The following is a 14,816-nucleotide window of genomic DNA, read 5'->3' on the forward strand; positions in this document are numbered from 1 at the left end:
TAAACCACTGGTGGGCAGCTGCAAGGCAGTGAATCAGGGACACCTCTGCCATCTCACCATCTTGGCACCCTGGCTGGTAGATTTCAGGGGAAACACTGGGAGTGGTCCCAGCGATGTAGTTTTCGGGGAGGAGCTCCCTCGTGTGGCCTCCAGAAGAAGTGCAGCTCCCCTCAATTCCCCACGTCCTTCTGTGCTCTTGTTGAACAAAAGTATTTGTGGAGCTCCACTAAGTGCCAGGTGCTGCCGCTCCAGCAGCAGCGAACAAAGATAAGATACCTGCTCTGTAAACAGGGCATTTCTCTGCGCGTACGTATAGGTGGCAGACAATAAAAGATAAACAAAAGCATGAGGTGGTTACTAGTGGTGACAACGGTTGTTAGGTGCGTTTGCCTCCGACTTGATCTTTCTGAAGAACTAGAAAGAAATCAGAACAGAGCGTGACTCACAGGAGAAACGTAGGAGAGAATGGATAAGGGAGGTTTCCTTCAGTGAATGACCTCTGAGACGAGACCTAGATGACTGGGAGTTAGTCATGCAAAGACTGGGGCAAAAACATGCCCTCTTGTCAGAAAAGGGTACTGAAAAGACCCTTAGGCAGGAACTGGCTTTGCCTAACCAGGGGAGGCCCAGTGTGCCCAGGAAGGAATGAGCAAGGGAGAATGATGTGGTTCTGTGGGACAAGAGAAGAGATTGACATGACGTCCAGCTGTGGTTAGTTGATTGGAGTGGGTTCCGGATCATGGCGACCCCACGTGTTACAGGGTAGAACTGCTCCATAAGGTTTCCTTGGCTGTGATCTTAGTGGAAGCGGATCATCAGAGCTTTCTTCCTTGGTGCATCCGGGTTCAACCCACCAATCTTTAGGTTAGTAATCGATCACAACCCATTTATATCCCGTGGGGACCATCTCCTGGGAGTGATGGGGATGTAGTGAGTGACAGTTGAGCAAAAGGATGATGTGGCTTGGTTGCCTTTTAAAAAGGCCCTTTGGCTGCTGTGTGGAAAATGGACTTCGGGGGATAGGAGGAAGAGTGGAATCAGGAAACTTATTGCAAGAGAATAGAAGGGTTTTGAAATAATTCCGATGAGAAATGTTGACAACTTGAATCAGAGTAGTGGTCCCGTAGGTAGGGAGATGTGGTTGAATTCTGGGTAGATTTTGAAGGTAGAACCAACAGGACTTGCTCATTTAACTAGGGAACCCTTCACATGCAACCTCAAGGTGGCTCCTTCATCTTCAATGGGAGGGGAGGGCTGAGTCAAAGGAGTGTCTCCCAGGGACACGCTAAATCAGGGAGTGGGTAGACGTTGCTGGACACAGGAGTTTAAAACTCAGACGTTGTGGTCATCAGCAATAGCCTCAGCTGTCTGTCACTGAGTGGGCAGGGGCTCACTCTGCTGTCTCCCTTCCCGTGCCTGGCATTCATGGAGCTAGTTATTTTTTGAGTCCCTGTTTGTCCAGATGGGTGTGTCTGTGACCCCCAGGTTATGTTGATGACACCCTAAACAGTCCTGAATACTTGTTGTTTGTATATGATATAAGGCAGGGGGCAGCATAATCTGGGGGTGTCAGCCCACAGACCCAGGTCAGCCACTTACACCTGTTTACACACAACACCGTGGGGTCATACCTGGGCCCACAGGAAATGCACACACACACACCTTGGCCCCAGGTTAGGCATTTTAGGAGAGCCTGGGAAAGGCCAGACTGGCCTTACAAACACCCTAGGAGTTGGGGGGTTGGGGTGGAGGGTGGAAGGGCGTAGCAGGAAGGAGGAGGAGAGGACCTGGTTTGCTCTGGAATCAGCAGGTTTTACCTTGTTGGTGCCGTTCTGTGGTGAGAGATGGAGTATAAATTTGGCCAACCAGAGTGCTCCTGGTTTCAGAACCCAGGATTGCCCTGGTCCCAAGATTCTGTGTAAGCCTCACAAGATGAAGCTGCCAGGCCAGGAGGAGTTTGAAGCCCCCACTGCTTCTGAAAATGCCCTTGCAGAGCAGCTAGATAATGGCACTGGCTCAGAGGGACCCCAAGATACTGGTAGCAGGGAGCTAGGGGTCCCCAAGGACCCTCTGCTCTTCATTCAGCTGAATGAACTGCTGGGCTGGCCCCAGGCTCTGGAGTGGAGAGAGACAGGCAGGTGAGTGGGACGCAGGCGTTTTACGGATGGGGTTCTTCTCTTTGCCCAGCAGGGCCTCCTTCATCATCCTCAGCTCCTCTTGTGGGCTCCCTACACACACACACACACACACACACACACACACACACTGTGTCTCCATGTTTCTTGTTTCAAAGCCTCATCTCTCAGGACACCTAGTCTAGTTTTGAGTTTCCCAAGACCCAGAGGGCTGACTACCCACTGGGCCCAAAACTCCCTCATAGCCCTACCTCTCTGGTTCCCCTGTGACCCCTTTCCTGGGCCTGGGAGTGATGACGCAATGGATTCAGCCCACCCCCTCTCCCCACAGGTGGGTGCTGTTTGAGGAGAAACTAGAGGTGGGTGCAGGCCGGTGGAGCACCCCCCATGTGCCCACCCTGGCACTGCCCAGCCTTCAGAAACTCCGCAGCTTGCTGGCTGAGGGCCTTATACTGCTGGACTGTCCAGCCCAGAGCCTCCTGGAGCTTGTAGGTATGAAGGAAGCCTTTTTCAGGAAGAACCTGGGTAGGCATGTCGATCCTGCATAGTCTTGGAATCTTCCAGAGCCCACCCTATTCCACCCTTTGGATTGTCCATCTCTGTCACAGGGTTGAGATGACAAAGATGAGTGGAGGAACAAGTTCACTGCTCCCTGCATTCCCCGGGACTCCCAGAGGGAAAGGGGATTGGGGCAGAGGGGAAGAGGGGGTTGTGGGGGAAGAAAGCTGAGCTGCACTTCTGTGCCCCAGAGCAGGTGACCAGAGTGGAGTCACTGAGTCCAGAGCTGAGAGGGCAGCTGCAGGCTTTGCTGCTGCAGAGACCCAAGCACCATATTCAGACCACAGGCATCCAGCGCTGGCGAGGTGAGAGACCCCTTGTGGGCATGAGTGGGGGCCTACAGCTCCAGTGGCCCCACTTTGCTCAGCCCTCAGCCCAGGACTCGTGGGCAAGGGAAAGCCAGGAATAATGGTGGTGGGAGAAGGATGGAGGGGCTGGAATTCCGGCAGTCGTGGCTCAGGCAAGGGACACACGTGGCTAGGCACTGTGCCAGGCACTTTCCACTCCTAATCACAATTAGCCTTCAAAACCACCTGGACGGGAGTCCTACTCTCATGTCCATTTCATTGAGAAGAAAACTGAGGTCCAACCGGGCAGAGGAAGGCTGTGTCCAAGGCCACACAGCTTCTCCAAGGCAGACTTGGACTAGAAGCCCCAGCGGGACCACCCCCGAAGCCTGGGCCTGCATTCATCGCTACCTAATTCTGTCTTACAGGGTCTCCCCACCCAAAGGAGGCTTCTCACAGTGAAGAAGCCCCCCTGAAGGAGCAGGTTTGTCTCACCCTTGGGCACAGCCAGGAAGAGGGGTCAGGGGTCAACAGAGGCTCATCCTCCACTTGATCCCTCACCCACCAAGGTCCTGCCAAGGTCGCTCTCCCCAAATAATCTCTCATCTTTTGTGTCCCCCACCCAGCGTCAGAACCCCCTGAGACAGAAGCTGCCTCCGGAGGCCGAGGCAGGGGCTGTGCTGGCTGGAGAGCTGGGTTTTCTGGGGCAGCCACTGGGGGCCTTTGTGCGCCTGCGGGACCCAGTGGTGCTGGGGCACCTTACAGAGGTGCCCCTCCCCAGCAGGTGAGGCTGTGGAGTGGAGGGTAGGGGTCCTAGTAGCCAGAAGAAAGGACTTTATAGGGGAGGGGCTGAGAGCTTCTGGATCTGGTTGTCTGAGGGTAGTCCTAGGGGTGGTCCTCAGGGGTCTGTGGAGTGGCGGGGGGGGGGGGGGGGGGGGGGCGGGGGGACGACCTGGGCTGAAGAGCAGGGCAGGGAGCACCAACCTGAGCCTGGCGCTCAGAATGACCTTGTGGGGAAGTCGTATCTGGTCCTCTCTGGAGCCCTGTTCCCTCCTCAGGTTTTTCTGCCTCCTACTCGGCCCCCCAATGCTGGGAAGGGGCTACCATGAGATGGGCCGGGCGGCTGCAGTCCTCCTCAGTGACCCGGTGAGCTGGGGCAGGCCGTGTGTGTGTGTGTGTGTGTGTGTGTGTGTGAGTGTGAGTGAAAGAGAGAGAGAGAGAGAGAGAGAGAGAGAGAGAGAGAGAGAGAGAGAGAGAGAGAGAGAGAGAGAGAGAGAGAGAGAGAGAGAGAGAGAGAGAGAGGAGAGAGCAAGAGAAGGAGAGAGAGCGAGGCGCCATCTGTCTGAGGGACTGCGTACAGCAAGATGTTGGCTGTGATTTTGTGTGAGCCGAGAGCTGAAGTTTCCTTGGTTGCCATGGCAGCCCTAGCTGCTGTGGGCACCGCAGAAGCTCAGTAGAGTGTGAATGAGCCAGAGTCAGCGCAAGCCAGAGTGTGTGCTTGTCTGCCTACGGGGCCTGCACGGGTCCCATTCGGAAACGGAGAAAGGACATTGAGCGTCCAGCCCTGGGCCCCTCCTCCCCAGCATTTCCAGCTGTCAGCACGGCGGGCCAGCAGCCACCATGACCTCCTGGCAGCCTTGGACGCCTTCCTCGAAGAGGTGACGGTGCTCCCCCCAGGTCGGTGGGACCCGACAGCCCGGATCCCACCCCCCAAATGCCTGCCCTCTCAGCAAAAACGGTATCCAGCGTGGGGGTGGGGGTGTTTGTATATGTTTTTCTTTATATAAAATCCAGGCTGAGTAAAACTATAGATTTCTTCGGGGCGATGGTGAGGGAGGTGGTGGGGAGGACAGGGAGCTAATAACGATGAGAACAAAAAAGAAAGTGTTCTAGAATTGATTGCGACAATGACTGCACCGCTCTTTTTAATATAAACAACTGAATTGTAAGGTATGTGGGTTACATGCCAACAAAGCTGTTACATTTTTTATTTTTAAAGAAGAGGAAAAAGGCACTCGGGGGGTCAGAATCCCACTCAGCTCCCCTGCTGAGGTCCAGGTCCTGGGTCTGGTTCCACTGTGGAGATGGGGCAGGGACGGTCGGGAAATGAAGGTTAGGGACCAGAGTCCGGCCCCTTGCTGCAGAGACCTCCAAAGGAGTACATCCCTGGGGAGGCCGCGCTTCCCGTCTGTAAACCAAACCAAACCAAACTGAAACTCACTTCTGATTCACAAAGGCCAGATGCTTCCCAGGAGCGCAGTCCTGCTGACCTAGTAGGTCAAGCATTGGGCGCTAACCGTAGGGTGGGCGGTTCCAACCCACTGGCCGCTCGGGGAGAAAAATGGGGCCATCTGCGCCCATCGGTAAGAAGGACACGTATGACCCGCGTCGACCTCCTTGATGGGAAGCCTAGTCTCCCGCGGTCACAGCGACAGCCCTCGCCAGCAGAGACAGGAGCGGCCAAGGGGGGCGGGGGGGGGGGGCACGTCATGAACTCAGGCTCCCAGTTGCAGATTGGTGTGAGAGCCTCCACCTCCCTGGGTTCTCCATTCTGCTCAGATCCCTCTCACAGCTGTGGGGCGCTAAGGACCCCTCCGTCCCATGCGGAGCTCCAGCTGAGGACAGGCATGGCCGTGGGCCGCAGGCGCCCACCCCAGAGTTACAGCGGACCGGCAGGTGAGGCGAGCGAGGGTGCGCGCCCGGGTGGGACTCCGGGTGGGGAGCGGAGTCCCCGGGGATCAGAGGTGTGCGCTCATGGTGGGAGGCGCACACCCGGGAACAGGAAAAGTCAGATGGGGGCGTAGGACGTGGGCGCCTGAGTCTCTGACAACCCACTACCGGCTGGCGGGAGGCTGTTCGGTGGCCTTGTGCAGGACGTGCGCCGGAAGGCCTCGTGGTATCCCAGCGACTTCTCGGACGCCCTGCACCTCCAGTGCGTTTCAGCTGTGCTCTACATCTACCTGGCCACCGTGACCAACGCCATCACCTTTGGAGGGCTGCTGGGAGATGCCACCGATGGTGCCCAGGTGGGTGGAGCTGCCCCGTGGGATGAAAGCTGTGGAGTCAAGGGAACGAGGAGTGGGTTGGGTCTTCAGCAGTTCGGGCCTCCTGCACAGAGCTGAGCCTTTGTTGGCTTCCAGGGGGTTCTGGAGAGCTTCCTAGGCACAGCGGTGGCCGGAGCGGCCTTCTGCCTGATGGCGGGCCAGCCCCTCACCATCCTCAACAGCACTGGGCCGGTGCTGGTCTTTGAGCGCCTGCTGTACTCCTTCAGCAGGTAGGAGGACTCCCCCACCTTTCCAGACCCCCGGCCTAGTCGTGGCTGGGTCAATAGGGGTGGATGGGCTCTGTGTACTTGGCCAGAGGGGCACCTACCCTGGGTTGACAGAGAGCAGAGCAGCCCTACTGAGCCCTGCCGATCTCATGACCCGCAGAGATCATGGCCTGGACTACCTACCATTCCGTCTGTGGGTCGGTATCTGGGTGGCCACCTTTTGCCTGGTGCTGGTGGCCACGGAAGCCAGTGTGCTGGTGCGACACTTCACCCGCTTCACCGAGGAAGGTTTCTGTGCCCTCATCAGCCTCATCTTCATCTATGATTCTGTGGGCAAAATGCTGAACTTGGCCCATACCTATCCCATCCAAAGGCCCGGCCCTGCCTACGGCTGCCTCTGCGAGTTCCTGGGCCCAGGAGGTGGGTGATGAGGGTTTGGTCAGGTGAGCAGAGGGGCAATCCTGGTGCCCTCCCTGGTGGTCCCCTGGTTCCTTCCTTGAGCTCCAGGGGACCCCTCGACAGCAGTGCCCTCCTGCCCAGCTTCTGCATCCATTGAAAACAGAGACAATGGAGTAGCAGATGGAGGCCCAGGAGCTTCTTTATTCCCAATAACATTGTAGGAGAACATGGACTCCATGTCTAGACATGTATGGCCTTCCTAAGGATCAAACCAAAATTAGATAGACATCCCACTCAGTCAGAAGCCCTGGTGGCACTCTGGCTAAGACTCAGATGCCAACTAAAAGGTCAGTGGTTTGAGCCCACTAGCTTCTCCATGAGAGAACAGCGCAGTAGTCAGCTCTGTAGAGCGCAGTTTAGGACAGCATAAGGGCAGCGCTCCTAAGCTAAGGGTCACTAGGAATTGGAACCAACTTGATAACACATGGCAACATCTGCCCAGTTATGGCACTGCTGGGCAGAGACGGTCTTGGTCCTAAGAAACGGAGTGAAATACACAATGTGGGCAGCTCACTCCCCAGAGAGGTGAGAGGAAGGATCTTGATGTCTTACACTCGAGACCACAGACATGGGGAAGACTTGTTCCCTCTAACATGTGCCATGCCCTGTGATAGGATAACCAGGCCCAGTTCTGGCCCTGGAGGAGACCCCAGACTCACTGTCATCGAGTTGATTTTGACTCACAGTGATCCTATAGGACAGGGCAGAACTGCGCCCGCCCTGTGAGTTTCTGAGACTGTAATTCTTTACGGGAGTAGAAAGCCACATCTTTCTCCTGTGATTTCAAATTGCTGACCTTGCGGTTAGCAGCCCAGTACGTAACCGCTACCCACCACCAGGGCTCCTACCCTGGAAGAAACACCCAGGTTTGTGAATCTAACCAGCCCATATGCATATCCTTTCATCAAACATTTCCTGAGCATCTACTCTGCTGCGTCCTGTGCTAGACACCAGGGACATAGCTGGGCAGAGGATCCGGGTGGCGGGGGGTGAGGGGGGCAAGGGAATGTTCTGAGGAGCACAGACTTGGTAGCAATGGAATCAGCAGACAGGTGAGTCAGTGCTAAGAACTGTTTGGTTCTCTGATTTATCTGGTCTGCTCAGATTAGGCTCCTGGGGGACTCGAGAAGGTTCCCAGGGCAGGAGACATACACTTGAATGCTTCTCTACTTCCAGGAAATGAATCTCAATGGCAAAAGACGAGGTCAAAGGGCACTGATGACATCGTAAGCTTGGTGAGAGTCTGGGAAGGGTGGAAGACAAGGAATCCAATGGTTCCTGAGTCTTCCTAGCCTAGTCATTGAGGTTCAGACATTTCCATGGCTGGAGACCTCTCACCCTAGGCTCTTGGCCTCTCAGCAGTTCCTCCTCCTTATGAAGTAGGCCTGGGAGAGCAGGATGTTCACGACCCTTATCACCCTGACACCCCTTTCTACAGGACCTAGGCCTGGTCAATGCCTCACTGCTGCCCCCACCTGAGTGTGTCCAGCGGGGAGGTCACCCTCGTGGCCCTGGCTGTCATACGGTCCCAGACATCACCTTCTTTTCCCTCCTCCTCTTCCTTACCACTTTCCTCTTTGCCACGGCCCTCAAGCATATCAAGACCAGCCGCTTCTTTCCTGCTGTGGTGAGTGTCCCCTCTGTCTGTAGGGGTGGCCAGGCCCCCTGCCTTGAGCCCTCTCTGCAAATGAGCAAGGGTGTAGAGGGAAGGGAATGGTGAACCCAACACTGGCCAAGTGTCCATCCTGTGGCCAGGCACGCAAGGTACTCAGCGACTTCGCCTCAGTTTTGGCCATCCTGCTGGGCTGTGGTCTTGACGCCTTCCTGGGCCTGGCCACACCGAAGCTCATGGTGCCCCAAGAGTTCAAGGTAAGAACTGGAAGTTGAGGGGTGGGGCAGAGGGAGAAGCAGGGCCAGCAGGCAGGGGCCTTGAAGAAAATGAAGAGATGTCATCACCCTTCCACTCCCACAAGCTGTAGCTTCCTCACTCACGGCACAGGAAAAATAGGAGTATTGGCCTCCCCGGGGGTGGTGAAGACGGGATGAGGTACTGTGCCTGCCACGCAGTGAGCACAGAATACACCGAAGTATAGGTAAGAGGTTAAGAGCACAGGATTAGCCAGCTGGCCCTGGCGTTGAGTTCCAGCTCTGTCATGTGATCTTAGACAAGTTCACCTGTATTTCTGGGCTTCAATTTCTTCCTCTATAAAATGGAAATTATAACTTACCGCCGTGCCTCCTTTAGGCTGTGTTGAGGTTTACAGAAGACCACAGTGTAAAGCACTTTCCACAGAAGCTTCCTCAAACCAAGTTCTCAGGAAAGGCCAGGCGTTGGTTGCTATGGGTTCTTCTTAGCCTTGGTCTGGGCCTACCTGTCCCACTATTCCCCCACTCTCTTCCTGGTCACCCTGTCATGGGCTCTGATCACCTGGAGCTCTGTCTGGCACGCCCTCCCCACACAGTGCGCAGGACAAGGGTTGGCACTGACTCCCGGACTTGGCCTCCCTTAGGACAGGAGAGCATGGGGAAGCCTCGGAGCTCAGAACCAGAGGCAACAACTGAGTCTGCACCCCAACACTGACGCTTATAATCAGAGCAGATACTGGAGGCACACCCAACCCTGCCTGTGCCCCAGACCAAGGCAGGTCTGAGCCTGAGTTGCCCCACCCTGGATTGGAGGGGTTGCCTTGGGAGGAGGTCTCTGTAGGTCAAGAAGTGTGGGCAGGCCACTTCCCCCTCCTCCTCATTCTCCATGGAGGGAGGGATCTTGAGCCCCTGGTTCCAGCCCAGTCCCCAGGTTTTCCCCCTTCCTTCAGCCCTATTTCAGGGCTTAATTCTTTGAACTAAGCACGTATACACACACTATTCCCATCTCTTGTGAGGGGTGGGCTTGTTAGGATGCCAGAGCTGACGTGTGTGGGTGAGGCACCCTCACTGTGAGAGACCCTCTCCTGCCGTGGAATTCTCTCTCCCTAGCCCACCCTCTCGGGGCGTGGCTGGCTGGTGTCACCCTTTAGAGCCAACCCCTGGTGGCTCAGCTTGGCGGCAGTCCTGCCTGCTCTGCTGCTTTCCATCCTCATCTTCATGGATCAGCAGATCACAGCCGTCATCCTCCACCGAGCCGAGTACCAACTGCAGGTGAGGCTTTGACGCTTAACCCAAGGCGCAGAAGCCCCAGGGTGGGGTCCTGGTGTCCCCTCAGCCGGGGCTAGCTTCATCCTCATCTCCTCCACCACTGACCTGTAGAAGGGGGCTGGCTTCCACTTGGACCTCTTCTGTGTGGCTGTGTTGCTGCTGCTTACCTCAGCATTGGGGCTGCCCTGGTATGTCTCAGCCACGGTCATCTCCCTGGCCCACATGGACAGTCTTCGCCGGGAAAGCTGAGCCTGTGCCCCCGGAGAGCCGCCCCGCTTCCTGGGTATCAGGTGAGGCTGGCATTCTCCTGAAGTGAGTGATGGGCAACAAGGTGGGCTGGTTAGTGGGGTGCAAGGCAGTCATTCTGGCAGCTTACATTCTAAGCTGGTGGATCCCTGCCTGGACACAAGTGTGGCATTGGGGGGCAGGGGTGGGTTCTAGCTCTGAGTGGCTGAGTCATATGTTCCCTCTTCTCTAGGGTCTGGCCTTGGGGGTGGGGAGGATCATTAAAAAGGGCATCATCTCCTTAAGGTGGGGAGCAGCCAGGGCTGAGGTGGAGAGCGAGATACCACTTAACAGTCCCCGGAGTGTGGAGTGCTTCAGGGACCGTATTGGGGAAGCCTAGACACACACAGTGTTGTCATCAGTGGAAATCACTGTCTAACGTGTATGGAATCAACTTTGTAAACTGTGAGAGAGGAGTCTTTTTAAAAAAAATCATTTTATTGGGGGCTCATACAACTCTTATGACAATCCCCACATCCATCCATTGTTTCAAGCACATTTGTACATTTGTTGCCATCATCATTCTCAAAATATTTTCTTTCTACTTGAACCCTTGGTATCAGCTCCTCATTTTTTTTCCCTATGAGAGAGGAGTCTTTATGAGCCAATTTCCCACCAAAATAAAAGCCAGCAACAAGGAGCCCATGGAGAAGCCTGGGACTACCATATATAAGTGCCCTGCTCAGTTGCGCCCACTGATTCTTCACCCCGAGCTAAAGTCCTCTCCTTTCCAGCCAACGTCAAAGGATTCCCTCTCGTTCCTCCCTGTTGCCAGTGTCTGTAGGCATGTCTGGTCAGGGTCTCTAGGTGCCCAGGGGATCTCTGGGACTCTGGCTAGCCCCCCACCCCATCTACCCGCAGGGAGCAGAGGCTGACGGGCTTGACAGTGTTCGTTCTCACAGGCGTCTCCATCTTCCTGGCACCTGTGCTCCAGGTACTTTTGTCAGACAGGTCAGGGCCAGGGTCAGGGCGTGGTCACATCACAGGGACTGACACTGGTGGAGCACTTCCTTGCTGTAGAGCAGGCACGATGCTCAGTTCCCCCCACGTGTGGTTTCATTTCCTTTTCCCTCTCATTCTGGGAGGCACAGCTTTACCAAGGAGGAACCTGAAGGTAAAGGAGGCCAAGGAACTTGCTAGAGCCCATGGAGAGAGCCAATTTTTGAATGCCGGTCTAGCTGAAGGCCCATCTCTTAGCCAGAGTTGTTCTTGTTTTATTTCCCCACAAAGTGGAGCAGGGCCACCACCATCCTCAAGGATCCAAGCATAGCCTTGTCCCAGCCTCTCCACAAGCTCTCCGTCTGAACAAGGCATCCCAGAAAAATGCTGGGGCAAACTCTCTCACTTGTCCCATACCGATGTTGAGACTCGGCTAGGTACCTGGGAGGAAGAGTGTGCCCCAGAGGAATATGCAGCAAGTTCATGCCACCAGGACCAGCACAATCAACAACCACCACTGCCACTCAGTGAAAAGAGAGCAGAGATATCCACAGAGTGGAGGCAGCTAGCAGGCCAGGGGATGTGGAGCACAGCCGCCAGTCACTGGCCAGATATGTGAGGTTCAGGGAGGGAAAGGTCACCAAGGCTGGTGAGAGTGGAGTTGTCGAAAGAGCCAGATGGACCAGATCAGCCACTTAATAACTAGGTGAGACTCACTCAGCAGATGTTCACTCAGCCTCAACTGTATGCCACGCACACACGGCTCCCTGTTGTAGGGATCTTGTTGCCGTTGTTGTTGGTTGGCACCTAGTACGCTCTGACTCAGAAGGCCCCGCGGGTACAGAGTAGAGCTGCTTCACAGGGCTTTGCGGGGTGTGCCCTCTTGGAAGTAGATCCCCAGTCCTGTGTTCCAAGGTGCACTGGGTGAATTTGAACCAACAACCCTTCAGTCACAGTCAAGTGTGATATAGTCATGGTCCAGACACCAGGTCTCCATCTGTGCCATCCAGTATGAAGGAACAGATTTTAAATTTTTTTTTATTTACCAAAAATAAGACCAGACACGAGGAAATCCCCGACAGTGATAATTTCTGTGAAAAATCAAGGTGGGTAAAAGTGACCCAGAGTGCCTGGGGATCTGGGGTGGATCTTAGATGGACTGGTTGGGGAAGGCCTTTTGTCATGAAAGGCCATGACAGAAAGCATGAGCACTGAGATGGAAGGAGCAGACTGACCACGCAGAGGCCTGGAGGGAGGAGCTTAGACAGAGGCAGATGGCAACGCCAAAGGCCTTGCTAGAGGCGGGGCCCGGCCTGGGCACACTGAGGGCATGACAGGAGGCCAGGAGCTCGGAGCCTAGATTGGGGAAGGAACTGTGAAGGACAAGATTGGAGAAGTAGGCCAGATAATGGCAAGTGACTTCATCTCTGAAATCCAATTGCCCCATCAGTAAATTGGAGACAATAATAGAAATGGCCTTGTCTCATTGAAGGAAGGAATCCACAAGCTCAGGCATGCAAAGTGAGAAAGCCAAAGGAGGGCCTGGGCGGGCCAGGACGCTGGAGGGATGGATTTGGTGCCAAGGTAGAGGGAGCACCTGGGTGGCTGGCAGGGCAAACTCCTTGGTCAGCCCTCCGCTTCTTTCTCCCAGTTCATCCCGATGCCCGTACTCTATGGTATCTTCCTGTACATGGGGGTGGCAGCACTTAGCAGCATCCAGGTAAGCCCATTAAAATTGCCTAGCAACCCAAGTCCTCTTCATATGTTCTCCCCTACCAGTACCGCCTGCCTGTGCTTGCCAGTCAGTTCCTTTCTTATTCTCCTTGCTTGCCTCTCCTGGGCACAGGGACTGGGCTGCCACACACAGGGTGGGGAGGGGGCCAAGGGAGTCTTCGGGGTGGTGATCACTAACAGTGACATGCCCTGGGCTACCTGAGTGCTGTGTGTACCTCGTCCTCCTGTTCCTAGTTCACCAAGAGGGTGCAGCTACTGTTGATGCCGGCCAAACACCAGCCAGATCTGCTGCTCCTGCGGCATGTACCTCTGAGCAGGGTCCACCTGTTCACAGCCATCCAGCTGGCGTGCCTGGGCCTACTCTGGACCATCAAGTCCACTCCTGCGGCCATCGTATTCCCCCTCATGGTGATTTCGGGCGGGAGTGGGCGGTGGGTCCCACCTCTGTGGGTGACCTGGGAGACTCCGATCCTACGAAGGGGGGCTACGGCCCTCTTTCACTTGCCCTGGCTCTACCTATTGGGAGTCCTGGAACAGACAGAGAGGGTGGGTGGCCAGCTTGACCTTTATCCCAGCATCTTCGGTCTGTTCTGATTAACCACCAGGCAGGGGCAGAAGGAAACTGAGGTCTGAGTTACTGAGCGAGGTGACCAACTGGGTGGTTTCTGGCTTTGAAGTGGGACCAGCACGCTTCCTCTGAGAAGTTACTGTTCTCGGCGGGTCCGTTTCCTTTTCGGTACGATGGGAATTAGTGTATCTAACTTACAGAATTTTGTTAGCATTCAGCAGACTGCCAAGCAAAGCCCAGCACATGGCACATGCCCCGTGCCCTTAGCCATCATTAGCTTCCTGCTGCTGATGGCGCTGGGCTGTGTTTCTGTTCCTGCAGCTGCTGGGCCTGGTGGGGGTCCGAAAGGCACTGGAGTGGGTCTTCTCACCGCAGGAGCTCCTTTGGTTGGATGAGCTGATGCCAGAGGAGGAGCGGAGCAGCCCTGAGAAGGGGCTGGATCCAGAACACTCCTTCAGTGGGAGTGACAGCGAGGATGTAAGCACCAGGCTGGGCTCTTTCAGGGGTTGGCAGGGGAAGTGGAGAGGCGGGAGGGGGTGGCGGTGTTCTTCCAGGAGCTGCCCTGTAGCCCAAATCTATTTCTATTGTTTGAAGCTCTGATCCACATAGTCACCTTCGTCCCTTATTGGCATAGGCAGATGGGGGAGGGGAGGGAAATTGTGCTCCATAGGGCTGGGGCCCAGGTTTATGGTGAGCCTGTGGGAGTGGGAAAGGACTAGGGACATTCCCTAGTGGACCCTCTTTCTCAGCCCTGATCTACTCTCTCCAGGTTGGGAAGGTCTGTGACTCTGGGTCCCTTCCTTTCTGTTTTTCTCTCTCATCCTACCTGGGATGGTTCTTCCACAGTCAGACCTGATGTATCAGCCAAAGGCCCCAGAAATCAACATCTCGGTGAACTAGGTGGAGTAGAAGACTCCGGGGAGTGGAGACTCCACACTGCTGAGCATGAGGTGAGGGGTGACGGAAGTGTTCCTGACACCAGTCCTGGAGATGTCCAGCACTGTACAAAGACCAGTCTTGTTTCTCTGCACATGCCCGTGAACTCTGGACTAGGGCTAGGAAGGTCTCTCTGGAGGGCAGAGGGAAACCTTGGCACCTTGCCATTTTAAGTCTGGCCAGTAGAGGGAGCAGGAGTTCCTACCATATGGTGCTTGGAGAGGTAAGATGCAAAGCCAAAAGAAAGGGAATAAAAGGAGGAGCAGGAGGAAGTGTAGAGCCTGTAGAGAGGGAGGAGGTGCTCCCTTCCATGCCCCCAGGGGCTCCTCACATAGGCTGCGAAGAACCACACGCCAGACAAGTGGAGAGAGCTTCTGTCATTTACCCTCTCTGCCACTCATTCATTTTTTGTCATCTATGTGTCCAGTGTAATGGGCACCTATCGTGTGCGTAGCCCCTGGGTTGCACAGTGGTTTGCGCCCGCTGCTCACTGAAAGGCTGGTGATTTG

At 55.4% G+C, this 14,816-nt stretch overlaps 1 protein-coding gene across 1 annotated transcript; it reads left to right on the forward strand.

Moving 5' to 3' along the window:
- The first annotated feature begins 1,932 nt into the window (after positions 1-1,932).
- SLC4A9 (solute carrier family 4 member 9) lies at positions 1,933-14,271 on the forward strand. Its single transcript, XM_075541654.1, is given in 22 exon segments — positions 1,933-2,138; positions 2,467-2,627; positions 2,885-2,998; positions 3,409-3,464; positions 3,607-3,764; positions 4,039-4,126; positions 4,564-4,727; positions 5,074-5,092; positions 5,568-5,656; positions 5,832-6,006; positions 6,121-6,254; positions 6,412-6,671; positions 7,887-7,945; positions 8,149-8,337; positions 8,466-8,579; positions 9,687-9,848; positions 9,957-10,135; positions 10,992-11,064; positions 12,721-12,789; positions 13,038-13,211; positions 13,693-13,848; positions 14,218-14,271. Coding segments are annotated over 22 exon segments (2,853 nt in total).
- Positions 14,272-14,816: the final 545 nt, after the last annotated feature.

Source organism: Tenrec ecaudatus, chromosome 2, assembly GCF_050624435.1.
Source record: "Tenrec ecaudatus isolate mTenEca1 chromosome 2, mTenEca1.hap1, whole genome shotgun sequence".
NCBI classification, from domain to species: Eukaryota; Metazoa; Chordata; class Mammalia; order Afrosoricida; family Tenrecidae; genus Tenrec; species Tenrec ecaudatus.